Raw genomic sequence first — 20,875 nt, forward strand, 5'->3', positions numbered from 1 at the left:
GGCTTCTGTTAATGCATAAAGTACCACAGGTACATTTTAGGTAAGATTTAGATGATAATCATCATTCAGGAAACATGGAGAAATTTTTATAATTTCTACTATATATAGGTATGAAAGCTAGACATTTGTGAACTGAAATATGAGTCCTTTTTGCATCTTTTTCAACCACAAGTAAAGTTATAGCATTTTAAAGTCTGGTCACCCCCCAAAAAGTGAGACAAAATTACATTTTATTTCAACTATGGCATAGGAGCATTACAGACAGCTGGTATCTGATTACAAACTGAATTGATTAGGCTTATGTGAAAAATTGTGACATTCACTGTCTGAGAAAATCACACTTAGCTCAAAAGGTTTCATCTTTAGGCAGACAACATGTTCTAAAATGGCTCCTTACACAATGTGATCCTTGCAAGAAGCCTAGCTCTAAACAAGCATAAAATGTAAATACAAATCTCCACATCATTTTGGCCAAATATGTTCATAAGAACATATTATAAGAACACATAAGAAAAATTATATTATAGGCAGAAAAATCCAATTTTGGGCAAAACTTTTTTGACTCTTTTTTTTTTTGGCTTCTGGCTAGAATTCAGCCAGGGAAAAGGGGAAGGGGAAAGGGAAAGGGCTAAGGGGTAGAAATGGGATTGGGGCTAATTCTCTTCCTGACTAGATTGGAGCTACTTACAGAGGATCTTGGATGCTCCTTCATGCTGAACATTTTAACCTCCTTTATATACCTATAGTGAATTCATGTGGACCGCAATAAGACTATGATACAAAAGCACTCCTATTTCTCAATGCTCATGATCTACACTGTACTAAGTGTGCAATTATGATGCAAGAAACATTACATTATTACCAGGTTTCGCATGGATGTTATTCTAATGCTAAACAAAGACTGAGTGGGAGGAAAGGCTAGGCAAGTCATCCTGTTCTATAATAATCTGCATATAAACCAGAGGTTTAGGTACTGATTTCTTTAGTGCTCTCAATGTCTGCCTCATAGGTAGTCTATTTTTTTTTGCTGTGTGAGGGTGTGGAAACAATTTCATAATACTTCTGAGGACTGAAGAAAGACCACTTTCGTAAGTTTCAGCTAAAGCAGAGACGGATGGTGTTATGAAGTTAAATAAGGAAGCAGATATCTTGCAGATCAGTCCTACCTGTTGATCTGTGTTGGCCTTCTGTGTTGGTACATGTGACTGCTCTGTCTGATGCAATGGGCCACTGTTGCCATGAAATCCATTCACTGGAAAGAGACACAGTGGAAGAAAGTGAGCTTGACAAGCTCAGAAATAAGAAATGAGCTATTCATATCATCAGGTTGCTCCTGACTTCAGAAAAAGGTCATGTCTTGGGTGATTGAGATTTGTGGATAGTGTTGCTAAGGAAATGCACAAAATGCATGTGTACATTCATTACTGAAGGCATGACAACTCCAAAACAGACATGCCAAAAGTGTTTTGAGAAGCACTCTTTCTGTGGTATTTTTATTTCCTCAATATTTTCATGGTACCTTCCTGTGCTGAGTTCAATTTCAACTTCCTTGCCAGTATTTTTAGGGCTGAAAGAAAAGCACATGTTGTGATTGTGCTTGAAAACACACCATTCTATTCTATTATAACAGAAGGTGGGTAGGCGCAAATGTCACCCTCTCAGGGGCCTTATTTAATCTTCAAAAACACCAGAGGACATGGTATACACAGTGGCAATTCGGCAAAGAATAGCCAACTTTAATCTTTTGATCACATTTCAACACGTGACTCAAAGTGCCTGACAAGCACTCCCTTGCAAGTGTGTGGTGCTCCTCATGCTCACACATGTGAGTCAATAAAGACAACAATACGTTCTCACAAGTGCTGAAGCCTCTAATAAGACACATCCTTATGTGATGTCCTCATCCTGAACACATTTACAGTTTCCTTCCTCCATTTATATCGAGTGACACTGATCTCTCAGGGCTGTGTCACAATTGCATTAGTTTCTGCACAGCAGTTGCAACATTTTTAATTGCTTGTAAATTCTATTATCTCTCCACTAAAGGAAAGGAAGTTTTTTTCCCCTGTACTTCTCTGCTAAGAATACACTCACTGGCCACTTTATTAGGAACACCTGTAGACATGCTCATTCATGTCATTCATTATCCAATCAGCAGCATCATCATCATCATCAACATCACCATGCAGATACAGGTAGAGAGCTTCAGTTAATGTTCACATCGAACATCAGAATGGGGGGAAAATGTGATCACAGTGACTTTGACTGTGGCACGTTGTTCGAGCCAGACGGGCTGGTTTGAGTATTTCAGAAACTGCTGAGCTCCTGAGATTTTCACTCACGACAGTCTCTAGAGTTTACACAGAATGGTGCAAGAAACAAAAAAAAAATCGAGGGAGTGGCTGGTCTATAGGTGGAAATGCTTTGTTGATGAGACAGGTCAGAAGAGAATGGCAAGACTGGTTAGAGTTGATAGGAAGGCTACAGTAACTCAAAGAACCACTCTTTACAACTGTGGTGAGCAGAAAAGCATCTCAGAATGCAGAACATGTTAATCCTTGAGGTGGTTGGGCTACAACAGCAGAAGACACATCAGGTTTCACTCCTATCAGCCAAGAACAGGCTATACTGGGTACAGGCTCACCTAAACTGGATAGTCAAAGATTGGATAAGAGTCACCTGGTCTGATGAATCTTAATTTCTGCAGAAGCACACAGATGGTAAGGTCAGACTTTGTCATCAACAGCATGAATCCATGGGCCCAACCTGCCTTGTGTCGACAGTTCAGGCTGGTGGTGGTGTAATAGTGTGGGGAATGTTTTCTTGGCATACATTGGGCCCCTTACTACCAATCGAGCCTCATTTGAATGCTGAGTATTGTTGCTGACTATCCCTTTATGGCCACAATTTACCCATCTTATAATGGCTACTTCCAGCATGATAATACACCATGCCACAAAGCAAAAGTCATCTCAAACTGGTTCCATAAACATGACAATGAGCTCAATGTACTTCAGTGGCCTCCCCAGTCACCAGATCTGAATCCAGAGCACCTTTGGGATGTGGTAGAATGTGAAGTTCTAAACACAAATGCGCAGCTGATAAATATGCAATAATTATGTGATGCAATCATGTTAACATGGACCAGAAAGGAATGTTTCCAACATCGTGCGATGGTGGGAAGAATTGCTGCTAAGAATTAAGGTTGCTCTGGGAGCAAGGGGGGCAGGGGGAGGGGGATGTATCCTACAAAGAATTAGTATGGTGTTCCTAATAAAGTACAAGATGTGAATTTGAGCAAGAACAGTGCAAGTCTACATGTGGCTAAAATTGCAGTGTGAAATGAGTGCAAAATGTGTCTCCCATGAAGGCTATTAAAATGGCAGGGGAATCTTTAACTATTGCATTTATAGGTTCAGCTTAATCACACACCCCAGAGTGACAAAGATCACATCACTGTGCTGGCTCTATTTATGGTATTGGTAGACCACAGAAGGCTGCCTTAAAGTCAGCAATGCACAAGTTTAAAATCGAGAGTGTTAATCAAACCTCGGGCATCTTCAGGGACTCACAGTGTGGATGAGTGTGTGGGAGGTTGTCGAATAATAAGAATGAGAGGGAAAGAAGGTTAATACAATGCACTACACCACATATTACACCCCTACTATCATAGAAATCATGCATTTATTCATGAAAATATATAAATACAATCAACTCCAGAATTGTTGGCAGCCTTCATGAAAATGAGCAAAACTGAATATATACAATAAATAAAACATGCAATGATACTGTAAACTTTAAATATATGGTGGCACTATTTTAACACCATAGTTTTCAAACATTTCAAACAAAAGTTTTCTTAAGTAGTGCAATTTTTCTGCAAAACACTAGTTTTAAGCTTTCATTTTTTTTTGGAGTAGCTTCCTCTGGAGTGAATAACATCCCTGAGCCTTGAGCCAAGATACTTTGGAGACACTTGTGGAGGGAATTTTGGCCACTCCTCCATAAACTTTCTTGTACAATTCACAACATGTGTTTTTAATATGGTTTAAATCCAGAAACATTACAAAACATTGATTTTGTGTTTATTATGTTGCTTTGGATGCATGTTTGAGGTCATTATCTTATTGAAACATACATTTATGGTAGAGACATAACCTCCTGGTGGAGGCAACCAGGTTTTAGGCTTTCAACTATTCTAGACTTTTAAAACATTTCAATGGTCCTGAAGGTTCTTAATTATATCCAATATCTTATTTTTGCAGGTCAGCAAATATCTTTAATTTCCTCAGTGGTGACGAATTTTACAGAACTTATTTAAATTACTCTTTAGCATCACTAATTTTGCCACATATGTGTTTAAGGGAAAATAGTTTGACATAAGATCGTTATGTCAATTATTATTTGTATGAGTAGTACTATTATTTGAATGGAACACTTTAGTCATTGTGTGTAATGTTTATTTTTTATTATTGTCGTTCTCTTAAAGCTGGTTTTCAGCTGATTACAGGGCAATCCATAACGTCAGTGTCGTGATCTTGACTGCAAGGGGATCACCTGCTACTGAACAAGTTGCTAAGGTTCAAACCACAGCTAAAATTTTACCACAGGAAATGTATGATCAGGGGTTCCTGTGCAAAGTAAAAATATAAATACTCTGGGCCACAACATTCTAGCATTTTCATACACTGCAGATTTGCCTTCAGAGCATTCAGTGTCAGAATCAATCTTTGTGAATTTAAAGCTGACCAAAATGCAGCTTCTTCTAAGTAATAAATTAGACTAATTGTCCTGCTAGCAAATGTGGGAACCAACATCTAAAACATGAAAACCCTAGGTGTTTTGTAAGGAAAGCAGACTCACCCGTTGGTAAGGAGTTCTTATGTCGCGATAATGTTCTGGGTGTCCCAGGAACACTGGAAGGCCTTTCCCATGTAGTCTCTGCAACAGAATGAGAGAATGGTAGAACGTTTCCAGCAAATTACATCAACTAAGAAGAGTGCTGTGATGGACCTGAATGTTACACTAGTTCATTGTAGCAAAAACAATCTGGATAATCTAGACCCTTTTAAAGTGGTTTGCACAGCTTGAACTGACTGAATTGTGATGAATACTGAATTGAGTGGCATGTATTAAGGATTGGCTTGCAAAATAAATCTGACCATGGTTGTGCTAGTTAACAGTGGCTCAGATATCTCCAGTACACAAACTGATGCAGTAGAGTGAACACTAGAATAAATTAAAAGCCGAAGTGAAACAGGACTGATAATGTTATCTACGTGGCTTTGTGCAAAGCTTTGACATGCGTCTCTTTCAGTGCTTGCCAATGAAGAAAGCAAAGCCCAAGTCATCAGTTTAGCACGAATGGCATGCATGGAGAAGAGATTTGGCAGTGTGAGCCCAAGATCTTTCAGAAATGATTTACTATGTCATCAGAGGGCATTCATCATACGACTTTTCCTCTCCGCTTCTTTGAGTTCGTCCGTAATGAGGCAATCGATATTATGAAAGGCATCAGCTAAACTGGTGATGATAATGTAATTGCCTGCAGACTGCTAATGTAGAGAAGACATGTTTCCTTCTCATAAACGTCAATAATGTTATGTAACTCTAATTAGCATGTCAACGATGCCGTTCTGATTAGGTTTATTCTGTTTGCTAATGCACAACCAATCCTAAATCGTTCCTCCCGTCACTTTCCTCCATCTGACTCGAATATCAATGGGCCACTTTAGATACTGTGGGTATTCATCATCATAAAATCGAAGCATAGAAAAGACGAAAGTCTATGCAGAATCAGTCAGTGTCTTTGGAAATGTAATGAAAGACTAAAAAAAAAAACGCATGCGGATCATTTAATAATCGGTGACTCTGAACTGGTTACCAAGCAACAAGCATCTGCGCTAAACATAAATCAAATGATCTCGTTCAAACAAACGTCCTGCAACAAGACAGCAGGGCCGAGATTCCAACTTGATGTCCTCTGATCTCTTTTTGAGTGATTTTCTACAACAACAGGGAGGATATTACATACTTCTGGTCTATAATGAAGATAAGCTGTAAATATTGCCCTAGTTATGTCTAGTTATGAAGTCCATCTTTTATTTATCGCCATCTGTAACAGCTTCGGCTGTGGTGCCTGCTGTTCCTGCCTGACAATTTACCCAAAGGCATAGCCTTCATTATTCGTTGATCATAAGCAATTTCACCATATGATATTTCCAAAAATGTGTCATTTACTGTGGCATTTGGTAATGTCTACGGGGTTCAAATAGCAACCTACTTATTCATGTGTATTTATACACTAGAAGAAACATTTAAATTCAGGTATGTAATTCATAAGTCAAGTCAAGTTTTATTGTTAAGGTCCAAAATCACAAGCTTTTCTCAAATGGACTTTAAAACCTTTTCTAATCAACAACCCAAAGACTAAAGGACAGATAAAAAAATAAAAAGAAAAGTAGGGATGCATTCATACTAATAATGGTATTGTGTATCCAATCAATATCTTGCTCATTTACTCATACTCATATTCATAAAAAATGCATCCAATACCACACAATGTGAGCCTAGTGTGTGTTGTTGCATACAATGACCAGATGAAGTGAAATGACAATGGCTATAAAACCAAAGCAGACTGCAAACCATGCTCTGTGAAGATATCAAGGAGAGGAACTACAGCATCTTCCTACAATACAATTAACATGATAAAACATTTTAAGCTTAAAATTCAGCAGGAGGACTTCATTGCTAGCAGCACATGCAATACTGGCATAGTGCTAGGTGAGGGAAAATAACAGCTCTTACACCATATATTATTCTTGAGAATCCAGTCTTCTTCTTGACAATCAGAACTATCAGTTCTTGACAACGAGGGATCCCAACACATTGAAAACAATGAAACAAACTTTACAGCTGTGTAGAAGCGCTATGTAGCTAGCTATTACACTTCATTTAAAATCAGCTAGCTAATGTTATAAAGAATGCCCCTGATTCCTGAATACTATGTAGGTTCCTCATTAATTATTAGTATTGGTATCAGTACTGACGAATATAGGTGTTGAAAAACGTACTAGTACTTATACTCAGGTTAAAAAAAATATTCCTCAGGAAAAAGTCTAAGCCTTAGCCTTAAAAAAGGGTAAACAACAGAAGAGCAATTGTAGATCTTGTCAGTATACAACAATAATGGATCAGCACTATATAATATTCATGGTCTCCTCAGCCACTTCAGTTTCATTGATTTGGAAGTCTCTGTTCTGGCTCATGCGTTTTTGATCAATGGACTTTTCTTTCTGGGCACAATGACACTTGCCCAGTAAGAGTTTTATTATGGGATGATGGGTATAACCACCAGAGCTCTGAACGAGAAAGCTGCTACACAGAACAGGAAGGAAACCCCCCCCCCCAAACACACACACACACACACATTCACACTCTACTCATCATGTCACCATGTAAACCAAACAACACAGCACTACTAAATCTGAGCCTATCTGACATGAGACCCTCAAAAACCATATTAAAAGCCTGAGCCTGCAAACTCAAGCTCGGTTTATTGTGGAATGACCCGTAATGGTTTTCTTCACTGTTCACTGAATGTGTTTCCTCAAATGCAATCCTCATAACGGTCATGTCTTCAAATGGTGATGGAGCACAGACTAAACAGATTAGAAATGTAGGCGATTTACAATAGGTACGTTCCAGTACATTAGTCAGTGGGGGATTTATGTGAATGACTGGTTGGCGTTCATATGATTTCTTGTTTACACATTAACGAGTTTAGTGAGCACCGTGGAATTAGCTTTATAGGGACCAGCTGCCTCCATTGCCTTAAAACTGAAGGTAGTGTACAGGCTGTTTTTAGCTGTCAGGGCCAGTGAAACTGATGTCAGGTCAAAGCACTAGCAACCAAAATCCTTAATATTCTTAAATTAAGAGCTACTGATGTATGAGATGACTCATAACATCCATTCGCTAAATCCTCATAAACTGTTAACATCAATAATGGTAGCTGCATAAGTTCAACTTCTGTATAGTTACCAAAGTCTTACTGAATTATTTTTACTCTTTCACAGATTCTGATAGTTTGTAAAGCATTTCAAGTAACGTCACGTTGTATAATTACCGCCATTTTGAGATAAACTTCCCAGTTGTTGCATAATGTAGCTAGCAGCAGATGCTCCCTGTCATGCTGCCTCGTAGATGTGTTAGCTAGCTAGCTACGTTTAGGGACACCTGAGAAGTTTATCTTAGCAGCAAGCATTACTAACACTAACCTTTGCTATTAGCAATGCTTGCTAACACTAGCTAAGGCATGAAGAGATAGTAGTTTTCTGTGCTTTTAAATGCTTTGAGGCATGTACAGTATATGAGGCATGTTTATCATATACAGTATATATGCTATGATATATGATACATTGTAGTACAAGTACTATTTATTCTCTTCCAAAGTAAGGTGAGTAGTTTTTGCTACCTTTCACTTCCAGTTACATTTGTAGTGTGCAGCAAAGCCAGAATTTCGGTCACAAAAAAATGGCAACCTCATTAGAAAAATCATGTGACTAAAATGCTAGGAAGTTATTCATGGACTAGTATTACTCAGCTTTTTTTTTTACTAATACTCAGTTTCAGCTACATGTATTCAGGATTTCACTTTAGAGGCTAGAATGACTCAGAAATAAATATACAGTAAAACTGTGAATAGGGACAGTCAATAATGAAAATTATAGCCCGACTAATTCTGTTCTTAGCCCAATTCCTCATTTAGTCATCTGGAGAATACAGGGATGGATGCCTTTTGGGTGGAGAAAGAGGACGTAGCTCTTAGCCCAATTCCTCATTTAGTCATCTTGAGAATGCACAGATGGATGCCGTGTGGGTGGAGAAAGAGGACGACAATTCACTGAGAAACAGACACAATGCTGATTGTTTCAATGCAATGTGTGGAGACAATAGGAGATATCTTGAACGAGCCTCTGATCTAATGACACCGCCCTGTACCAGCCTCACACAATCAAACTGCACAGCAATACTTGGGCATTGACAATATAAGCAGGCCCGTTGTTAATTATGACTTCGGCTTGACCTTAAACTATGAAATCTGATTAATAAATGAATGTGCTGTAAAAGGCGGCATGGATAGCGTTTTCGACTCACAGCACCAGGGTCCCCGGTTTGATCCTGAGCTTGGGTAACTGTCTATATGGAGTTTCTGTGTATGTTCTGATGATATTCTCCCACTCTCCCATATTCTCACACCTCCCAAAAATGTTTCCCCTTGTGGTAAATTTCAAACTGGATGGTCTGAACTATAGGATTTGTGATTGTGGGCAAATACATTCAGATGGGCTCACCATTGCTTACAGTGTTGACGTAGTACTTCCTTCCCTGTGGTGACATGTAACACTTCCAGTCTTTGGGCAATGGGCTTTGGCAAGGCTCCTCACCAGGCAACACGCTCAAGGAGGCAGATTTCTGGATGAACAAGTCAGAGAACATTATTATAGAGACATGTTAGGCAGAAAACATTTAATCACTCCATCACCTGATAATACAGCAGGTTCTAAGAATCCACTACTGTAAACTGTTTTCATTTTATCAGTTATAAAAGACTAATATCTTCATCATCATTCTTCAAATGGCATCACATTAAGCAAATGATGAGCAAATTACATTCTGATGTATTTTAATTTCACTAGACATTCTGAAACAGCTAAAATAAAACTGAACTACTTCATAATACTGTATTATTGACCCAAAAATATCAGTTGAATAAACCTGTGTATTACCTTTAAATAGATGATGTAATAATTTTTTTTTTCCGTAATGGACTCAACACCCAGCTTTACAAAACTATAACAATGTCACTAGAATGTTACTTAAGAAGCTCAATCACAGACAATAATTCATGAAGTCTGGAATTTCCTCACTGCCGTTATCTGTTGTCTGGATTTGGCTTCTGTGAAACCTCACTGCATTTCAGCTGTGGCATTTACCAATGTTTTTCTAAAGCTTAGCTCATAGAGGTTTTCCCATCCATAATTTTCCCCAGTCAGGAATGCTGGAAATGTAGGAGGAATGCTCTCCAATGCAAAACACCACACTAAATTACATATATAGCATCCATAAGGAGAAATGTAGGCCTACACAAGGCTATCCTGTTATCCAGTGAAAATTCAGCATAAAGAACGGCTCCTGAAATATTATTTTACCTTATTACTAAATCAAAATGTCTTCAGTGGTCTCAAAACCAAATTGGAAAATCCTTTATGTTTTAAAACCAAGCCAGTTCCCCTTCCTTGTGAACAACTGCATACAAGTGAGAAAGTTCAGCAGTCCTAGTAAAGAAGAATGTTCTAGTGGAAAAACTATTGACTCAAAACTGTTGGCTGTGATCTAAGCCTCCACATCCTTCTGATAAATCATTAGTAAAAGTTACTGGCTTAGACCATCTCTATTAGTCTTCTGTAAAGTGGGAACCTCCCCATTTATTATTTAATTTCATGCAGATGTGAACAATGGGGTGCAAAATGTAAAGACATATGAAAATGTGATGCATGAAACTATTAAAAAAAGGGGAAAGTAGCTAATGCATGCTCAAATGTTGCAGGAAGTCACCAGATTACATCATAGACTAATTTCCATATTTGCTGAATCATCATCATGATTCATTTGCATATCAAATGATGTTACATGAATAAGGAAGATTTTCTGAAGACACTTAGAATAGAATAGAGTTTTAGCAGAATATAATATAATACATTATTTCTTATAGAAAAAATAAGTCTTTGGTCATGAAACTACAAACTGACTATTTAGGTAATTACAAAATACTATAATACACATAAAGGAAAACAGTTATAGATGGAATATGTCACTTATATCACTTGTAAATATTGCCAAGTTGAGAGTTTAAAATGTTTAAAATGGTATGAATGGGACTCACTTTGTAGTTTTGATTAGTTGTTGTGAACAATAGTAATCAGGGATTAGTTTTTGTGAACCGTGGTGATCAGGGATCAGTCGTGAACAATAGTGATCAGTGATTAGTTGTTGTGAACAAGTGTGATCAGGGATTAGTTGTTGTGAACAATAGTAATCAGGGATTAGTTGTTGTGAACAAAGGTGATCAGGGATTAGCTGTGAACAATAGTGATCAGGGATTAGTTGTTGTGAACAATAGTAATCAGGGATTAGTTGTTGTGAACAAAGGTGATCAGGGATTAGCTGTGAACAATAGTGATCAGTGATTAGTTGTTGTGAACAATGGTGATCAGTGAATGGGACTATAAGTTCATGCAAGCGCAACTTGGTCAGGCTTTACACACCGGTAGTGAGTAGACCGAACCCAGCAGCTGTGACGTGAGCTGGAGAGCCATATCAAGAGCAGGTGTGTCGCTAACATCTGCTCAAAACTTTTATGCTAGGCTCCTTTTTGAAAAAAGTCACCAAAGGGGTCTAAAATTTGCCAAATCTAGTGATAATGTCACTAAATTGCCAACACTGATTTGGCACCATTTTGGAAAAAAACATCAAATAAATAAATAAATAAATAAATGCAAAGTAATAAAAGTAGACACAAAATCACACTCATAAACTACACTAATAATCAAACACATGGTGTAAAAGTCAATTCAACAGCATTATGTAATGCAGAACCCCAGAAGGCTAACGTACAGCTCTTACTGCTGTTTGATTGCCCATGCCATAGATTTCAGATTTGCCTCTGCACAGATGTTGTGCACCACAGAGTGTTACGAAAACAGCCATTAAACATTAAAGTCCTCACATGCGTGAACAGCGTTAGTCATTTAGGCACCCATCATTGCAAGCTTATCCTCCTACAACTGATCCCGATCCAAATCTAAATCTTTTTTTGGACCTTCCAGGATAGTTTTGACATGTCAGACATTTGTTAAGGGAAGGAGAGACAGAGACACAAATAACTTTATGTCACATAATGTCTCATCCTCTTTGAGCCTGTTTCCTGTGAAAATACAGAATACAGAAATACAGAATGGACATGCCAATTCTGATAAATACTATTTATCTACTGAAAAGGACACATGGTTCCCACACTCAAGGCTGGAAAAAATATATTTCAAAGCTTTCCTTGCATTCCACTGCTATCCTGCTGGGAAAGTCAGCAATAACCTGTCGAGGAAAGAATGCTTTAAATACCTTAACACATAGATGAGGCACGAAATAATCTTTACCTTTGAGCTTTCCATTTTTAGAGACATGGCAACAGTAAACAGTTATTATTTACATCATTTCCATGGAGACAAAGACAGAGCTCTCTAACAGTGTTTGTGGTCACTAAGATTGACCAGATAAAATCGTACATGCATAACTATAACTATAAATATGCTATGGAAATAAAACAATATCTTACATTAGATTTACTTCTTTTCTATAGAAAAATCAATACTTTTATATTAAAAATCTTATTATTTTAAATGATTGTTATACAAGAATGAACTTAGCTGCAGAAATTTTATTTTAGTCTTTTCAGCCGTTTTACTGTAAACGACTGAGTCACTGTTATCTCTCTAATCCAGAGTTGCATTAAACCAAACTACAAATTTCAACAGAGATTTACAGAAAAGTCCTTATGCAGCATGCTCGTTCCTCATGCCTGAGTGAGTCAGTCGTTCCTGAGCCAAACAGAGATCTGTTAACATGACCCATGCACACAGCACATGATGTTCCATGACCATGATCCCAACATCTGCACAAAAAGATCATGTTTGGGTCAACCAGCATGAGGAGCTCAGCAACATGCTGTATAATTAAGTAAAATTGCACAAGCAAGAGTGCTGTTGTACTGAATATCAGAACTGCTGTGATTCGGCATGAGACGATAGGGCAGAGGGGATATTACCTTAGAGGGGATATAACAGTTTCGTAAATGAGAACATAAGATCAAGTAACTGACATTTCAGACAAATATTTTGTTTATTTTTGTTCCACCATTGAAAATAGTTCCCAAAGAAGCCACAACTGGCTAGAGCATTGCATGTTGCCATGCAACACACACACTGACTGACCATAGTAACGGTTTCAATATAACAAACTATTGCTAGAATTAGAAGTTTATTTAGCGACACAGACAAGCAGAATGATACAAACTAAATAATTATGTTATTTATGTTTTATACAACAGTTAGTTCCAGTCCACTAATTTGATTGGTCGAGAGGTGTTCCAAGAGTGCTTATATTTCCTGTAACCACACTGGGACGTTTCACTGTGTGTATCGCGCCACTTGTCTGTGTTCGCCACGTAAAATTCTACTTCCTAGTTCGAAACCATTACTACAGTATCATTAGCAGACATGGCAAACAATACTTTTCTGGTATATAACTTTTGGCTTAAAATAGGAAAGTGAAGAAATAAAGGAGGAACACACGTAAATAAAGAAAACAGTTTCTGGATCATAAAGAATGTCTGTGTGAACATTGTTTCTGCTGTACTATCACTTACGCTAAATAGTTTATTCCAGTCAGCCAGGAACTCAAATCCAATTTTAGGGAAAGCTCAGTCCCTGGAGCAGATTACTAGCTGACAATATTTTATTTGACACTTGCAGGCAGAAGATTCAGGTCAGCATGTGTTGACCAGGGAAGTGTCTGTTTCCTATTATTCGTTTACATGTTTCATCACTTTGGCTTGTATTAGGTGGGTCTTTTCTGACAAGCCTGTGACCTTCACTCTGGATATTTCCACGATGTGGTTATGGATTTCCTACCTAGGCCAACCTCACCAAGTTCCCCTTCTAACACAAAGGCTTTCTTTCTGAAAGCCTGGCTTTCAGAAAGATGTTGTACAAACAGTGAGCTAATAACAGAACTTCCACTGGCTGCCATGGTTAACAGGACCATGTTAAGCACTAGCCCTGCAGACGCACTGTGGTGAGGACATAATGACTCTTGTAATGTGTCTGCACTGCACTGCACAATTCCTGTATGGTTTTGAGCAAGAGGGGCATGGAGCATACTTTCCATATCTAAGAATTACTTAACATAGGATCCATGACTCATGTGTAGGGTAATGGAGAGAATGAGAGGTGTGAATTTCCAAGCCTACAACACACACAAAGAAAATCGACAATCTAGAAAAGGATGCTGCACTCACAGCCTAGCTTTGGTGGACATTGTTTTGGTTTGGCCAGATGTGATGCTGTGGGACTAACTTCCAGATGTTCTAAGTTATCCTGCATGGAAGCCAAACATGTAAAATATTCCCAGGCACCCCCATGGGAATTGCTTTGACATTCTTGATTACATTTCATCCAAATACCTCATAGTACTCCTACTGCAGCTTACAGTATATTTAAATGTAAAGCAGCGAATACTGATTTCTTTACTTAATGTACCATGAAGGTCTTTTCATTCACCCATTTGGATAGGCTGAATTAGAGTTTGCCTCTAATTCAATGGAACTTGTTGATGCTTTCGCAGCCGTAGTTGCTATGCAATCTGCTGCACTTTGTTCTCTAATAGAGATAATTAGTCACTTGGCATCATGACTGCATCAAGTTTGTCATTTTCCTTTTCATGGCCTTCAGAACATTTCCTATGTTCCTGTCAGATTAATGAAAGCTGCAGTGAACTCAGCTGTGCCCAGATGATAGTCTGCCACAGTCATTGCACAGTGCCATTTCAAATCAGAGATACACACGAGGTCTTCGTTATATCTCTGCATGAAAGTAGTTAACGTACATTACACCTCAGCGCTAACAAAAAATTCTGTTTAAAGTTTTCTGTAAGGAGACACAGGATAGTCCTCGGGATAGACGACTTTGCATTTTGTGGTTTCTGGGAAACACGACAAGCTGCATTGTTTTTTGATTAACTTCAAGAGACAGAAACTAGAACTTGAGAAAATAAAATTTAGAATCGTTGGCAAATTGCTCTGGGACACACTGATACTGAAAAATAATCAACCTTAGGGTGGTAAAAGTAACTCCTCTCCATGGCTATCTCCCTGGTGTTGATTATGTTCCCCATCATGTTTTATTCATTACATATAAACCATTAACTCCACAAAGAAAAAGCGTTCTTCAAGGGGTTCTTTGTATAGGTATGTGTTGTTAGCTTCCTAAAAGAGTTCTGAACTAGATAGATAAACACTATGTTATAGAGTTCTACATAAATACTTTAAGGATTCCGCACAAAGGGCAACTAAAGAACCCCTAAAGGTTTTAAACTGATGAAGACTGGGTAGCTGCAGAAAGGGTAAGTCTGATATACCATGTGGTTTTACCATGAAAATAACAACATAGCTGTTTTTTGTTTTTTTTTGTGTACTAATCTGAAGTCCTTGTTAAAGACAGGACACATGCCTTTAAGTGAGTATAGTTGTGCCTAAACATTGCCAGCTTCTAGAGTATGGTTTACTGTTTCTGTTCTCGTTTTTGTTCATTTTCTAATTTTCATCACAGTTCCTCTGTGAAAATGTGGTATCCATGCATCTTAGCCATAACTGATGATGATAGCAAAGTTCCCTTTTGATCACATCATTTCACTACAAACAATCAACACTTAGTTCGAAACAGAACTGACTCTTGCAACATCTTAAATACAAAGCCCTGTGAATTCTCAGAATGTGTCAGCAGACCAGATTCGCCATGAATTAAGTCTCCTTTTAGCTGTGTACTTTACATCATGGTCCTCTTGAAGGTCACACAAATGATCCAGTTAATCCAGCAGTGACTGAATATTAAAGCCATGTGTGTTAAGACTAAATTACGTGTGGTAGTAGATCTCCTGAAGCAGTTGGATAAATGTGGTTTTTCTTTACAACTTATTGTGAACTGTTGGTTCTAAATGTAACACTACTAGTGTGATTACCATGATAGATAAAGAAGCATCCTAATCTTTCGTAAAGACATGATTTGTCTGGCTACAGTCATTTTATTGTAACTGACCAAACATACATAAGAAAAACTCAAAGGAACTCAAGGTTTGTAGAAGCCTAATACATTTTGTGACACTTTATCTAGACAAGGAACCTGTACTGGCAGAGAGAAAAAGCTGTGGAATGTGGTTATCAGATAGAACCATAAACATCTGAGCTCTGATTTTGTCTGGAGAATCTTGCTGGATGGATGAGTTGAAGCCAGAAGCCACAGTTGGGTAATCTGTGTCCTTTTCCAGAAGTGAACACTGAATGAAATGGCTCAAAACAACTCTTTGTCTGCAGCTTGAATTTTCCACCGCATCTTTTTAACAATAGGAGATTCAGCAAACTTGCACCTTTGCTATGTCTTGATCTGGCTAGTATCTTACAACGTAGGCATAGCATTGGATGAATTGACTTTGCAGATTTCATAAAACTTTACAAAAAATGTTACAATGATCAACATACTGTCCCGTTCTCCATGGTGCCATTAGAGCACGGGCAGTCAACTGTCAATGGATGTGGACCCAGCAAAGTGTGGATCGAATAGAGCACGAGAAAAAATACTGTACCACAACAGAATGAAAAAATGGCAGTAGTTCAGTGAGTCCAGTTTCCTAAGATGAAATCCTTGTGACTTTTTAAAAATTATTTAGGTGAAGGCAGTTCATTGAGAAAGGGACTCTTTTCAACTTTCATCAGTTTTCCCTCTCTTGTCTAATTAGTGAAGTGATGACATTTTTTTTTTTTTTTTAAAAAGCTGAAGATTAAAGCAGAATCTTTAATGATGATTCAAAATAGATACACTATATAGTCAAAAGTGTGTGGAAGCCTGACCATCACACCCATATATGGTTCTTCCCCAAACTGTTGCCTCAAAGTTGGAAGCTCATAATTGTAGAGAATGTCTTTGTATGCTGTAGCATTACAATTTCCCTTCACTGGAACTGGCTCAAACCTGTTCCAGCATAACAATGCCCCTGTGCACAAAGCGAGCTCCATGAAGACATGATTTGCCAAGATTGGAGTGGAAGAACTCGTGTGGCCTGCACAGAGCCCTGACCTCAACCCCACTGAACACCTTTAGGATGAAGTGGAATGCCAACTGCATGAGCAGTTGGAAAACCATCCCAGGAGAAGGGGGGAGTAAATCTGGAATGGGATGTTCAACAAGCACATATGGGTGTGATGGTCAGATATTCACAAACTTTTGGCCATATTGTGTTTGTTCAGAGTCCAGACCTTTGAAAGGAATTTTATGTAACTGGTGCTTCAAAAGTTTTAGTTGAGTATTCCTGCATTAAAGAGTGCTGTTTTAAGTTTACTTTCCCTGGCTGGTCATGGCTTTGTTTCCTGTTTTATTATATAGGTATTACTCAGCTTAGCTTTATAGACAGATGATGATGTGGGTCAATATGCCAATTCTGCTCAATATCACTATTTAATCAGACACACCACCTCGGCACTTTTTAACTCATGTTCTTGAGTACCACATTTTTAGAAAAACAAAAAAGAAGTATCAAGCAAGGTATAACTACTATGTCATGGTTGTACGCAAAAAAAAGTTGTGGTTGTTATAATCTACTTATAGACTAAATTTAAAAAAAAAAAAAAAAGTTCCTTGAATGACTGAATTCAAATGTGTACATCGGTTCCACATGACCGAACTGAGTAACGTTAACACAATTTCTTTTAATACATTCAACAAGATTTGATCATGTATTTTCAAAGCCTTGAATAAACTCTGAACTCCGTGCGCTCACTGAACTGAGGCTCGAACCCTGGAGACTGGAGTTCTGCAACATCCTCATGAGATTTCAAAATGTAATTAGTTTACATTAATACTACACGAATTGATCATGCTCGTGCTACATGATTCAATCTAGTAAATAGAAACGTTTAAATTATGTTTAGTGTAAGCAATGAAATCACGTTCTGATGAGAAACTTTTTTTTTGCGTATTTTTATGTAAACTATATGTAATATATTCTCTTCAATCTGCCTGACCACATATTCCCTTTTTTTCAGCGTGCCTCTGTTTCAGTAGTTCTTAAAGTATTTGTAGTCAGGAACTCTTACAGAAATAAGTACAGACGGATTACATGAACACAATCCATCTGTTAAATATTAGGCTCATTATTTAAATGAGTGCAATGATATTCATTTACTTATTGGACTCTTGTATTCGTTTTACTGACAGAACGCATTAGGTCCATGCTGACATGATATTTACTCGTTTTGGAGTCACTGTGGTGTAGATTAAACCCATTCAGTTCAAGTGACCATTCAAAGCGGTTAATAAAACTCAAATAAAAACTCAATGATGAATATAATTTTGATAGTGATTTCCACCACCTTTAAATAAATAAATACATACATACATACATACATAAATGGTCCTCTGGGTGTCCCCTGACCCAACTTTGAGAAAGAAGCACTTCTCTAGTTCACACTTTTGCATCCATTTGTCCAATCCAAGTGAGGCATGATCCAAGTGTGAAAGATCTACTAGGAGATTCACCTTTGGAGCTTCTTACTGAAATTAGGCTTCTTTAAAGAACTACTACTGAGCTTCTCCAAGGAGAGACCCTTTAAAGTGCAGTGATTTGTTACAGGAGCAGACAGTGAGGAATGTTTATTATAAATCAAGACTTGCCAGATGCATGCAGTCCTACCTCCACGACTTGGACGTAACTGGAAGGGAACCATCCCGTGATTCCATCCTTCTCTCCTTCCCACCAGCCTCCGGGCAGCGCGCGCGTGATGCGGATCAGCTCCCCGGGCTGGAAGCGCAAACCGCGCTCGTGCTGCTCGCCGCTGAACGCGTACAAACTCCGACACAGCGATCCCGACATCACAAACTAACTTCCCCAAGCGAGCACTCAGCACCGTCAACCACTTTCTCTTCTTTCTATCCGACTACTCCTTTTCGCTTCCTTCTTACCTTGTAAGTTTTTACCACCTTGCGCTTTACAGCTGTTTCCTCTCCTGTGACAGAACAAACTGCACTCCAGTGCTGAGGGATCCCGAGCAGATGTGGTCCTCTGGCAGCACGCGCGCGGTAAACCCAAAACTCCATCCCTATTGGTCATATGGTGCACTACGTAGGGTGGGGAAGCCACTGGCCACGTCCCAAACCGCACACTCCTGTATCAGTATAACAACGTAGGACGCCACCTATATGGCAACCTTTGACACTTTTTTTTTTTTTTTTTTTTTTAGTTGGCATAGGCTACAGCAACATGTGGTTCCTGGACATTATTCCATATCAGGTGTAGTGCTCTTACTCAGGGAAGGGATCAGCTTTTGGGATTTAGCCACATGACAGGATAGAGCAGTAAGGCAGTAAATGCAGCAGCCAGACGTTCACACCTCTCTCACGTGTGCTGTGCAGATGCACGCGCACACAAGCACCATGTTTTGTGATGGCTGTAAGTGTGAAAGCTTTCCACAGACCAGATTTTACTAAAAGTAAAAAAAAAATCAAATTATATCATTATAATTAAATTGTAATAAGGTTCCTTTAATAAATAAAAGCAACAAACATCTATCTTACATATTCATTTCTCTTAAATTCTATTAGTTTCTTTATTGTTGTATGTGGATTTGAACTTTCATTACTATATTATCATAATGACAAATCTTTTTCTATCAGATGCTATACTGTATATTGAAAAAATACTACTACTAGTACTACTACCAAGAAGATGAAGATGAAGAAGAAGAATTGTTGTTATTGTTGTTGTTGTTATGGGGTGCATGGTGCCTCACACCTCTGGGGTTGGGGGTTTGAATCCTGCCTCCGCCATGTGTGTGTGTGTGGAGTTTGCATGTTCTCCATGTGCTTCAGGGGTTTCTTCCAGTTACTCTGGTTTCCTCTCCCAGTCCAAAGACATGCGCTGTAGGCTGATTGGCTCTTCCAAATTGTCTGTAGTGTGTGAATGGGTGTGTGAGTGTGTGTGCGATTGTGCCCTGCAATGGATTGGCACCCTGTCCAGGATTTCGTCCGCCTTGTGCCTAGAGTCCACTTGGATAGGCTTCAAGCTCCCCTGTGTAGGATAAGCGGTACAGATGATGGATGTATGGATTATTATGATTATTATTATTGTTGTTGTTGTTGTGGTTGTTGTTGAATTTCCTAATTCCTAATTCCTTATCTGTGACGTAAAGTAGGAGTAGTTAACTATGAGATAGCATAGTAGTTAACTATGAGATGGTCCCTGGGCATGCTCGGGCATCTCAGAAGAATTATGTTATGTTTTAATCGGCTAAGAGCCATTCCTGAGTTGAAGTGGGTGTGTTAGAGCAGGGAAATGCTCAAAAGTGCAGAACAGGGGATACTTCAGGACATGGGTTGTGAACCCGTAGTTTAACTAAATGGCACTGAACTGTCTGGTTGTAGCTTAAAGGTTAAGATTTAGTGAGCAGAAGGCTGTGAGTTGTAATCCTCACACTGCAGCGCTGTATACCTGACTTCTAAATCACCCAAAGTCTTTGCCTCACTCATAAATTATTTTGAATTAAAGTGCAAACGCAAAGAATAAATGTAACCTTATGTTAGAACACTATGTTCTTCACAGGAGCTTATTCTTTATAGAAATAAGCAATTAGTAACAAAAAAGAGTTCAGGATGGGAAAAAAAAATGTGTGGGAAGAAAACAAAGGTTGAACAATGTGAAAATTGGCTTTGTGGTAAAACAGTATACGAACTCGAAAGAAACAAGTATCTAACAGTACACTTGTGGTTGAGCAATTTGGGGAAATTGGTTGGGTTAAAAATAACATGTATTAACTGACATCAGATGTTGGCTTTTTCTGGGCAATTTCTACAGAAATTCATGCTTCTTGGATGGCCTTGTTGTGATTATTTTTTTATTAAGCAATGTTGGCATTCTGAATTGGGAGACCAGGACCTACAAAGATCAATGAAGAAACGTGAAAATGAAAAGTGCAAGGTGAAAAGGAAAAGAA

The 20,875-nt window shown here is 38.4% G+C and overlaps 1 protein-coding gene across 1 annotated transcript in view; it reads right to left on the reverse strand.

Moving 5' to 3' along the window:
• LOC113527142 (growth arrest-specific protein 7) overlaps positions 1-18,970 on the reverse strand; it is a 40,113-nt gene extending 21,143 nt beyond the window's left edge. The window contains exons 1-4 of the mRNA XM_026914686.3: positions 18,580-18,970; positions 9,357-9,477; positions 4,864-4,941; positions 1,167-1,252 (exon numbers count right to left, since the gene is read on the reverse strand). Coding sequence (XP_026770487.1) covers positions 1,167-1,252; positions 4,864-4,941; positions 9,357-9,477; positions 18,580-18,759 — 465 coding nt within the window. The 5' untranslated portion in view covers positions 18,760-18,970. The remainder of the gene's footprint in view (positions 1-1,166; positions 1,253-4,863; positions 4,942-9,356; positions 9,478-18,579) is intronic.
• Between the last annotated feature and the right edge of the window lie 1,905 nt (positions 18,971-20,875).

Source organism: Pangasianodon hypophthalmus, chromosome 12, assembly GCF_027358585.1.
Source record: "Pangasianodon hypophthalmus isolate fPanHyp1 chromosome 12, fPanHyp1.pri, whole genome shotgun sequence".
Taxonomy (NCBI): Eukaryota; Metazoa; Chordata; class Actinopteri; order Siluriformes; family Pangasiidae; genus Pangasianodon; species Pangasianodon hypophthalmus.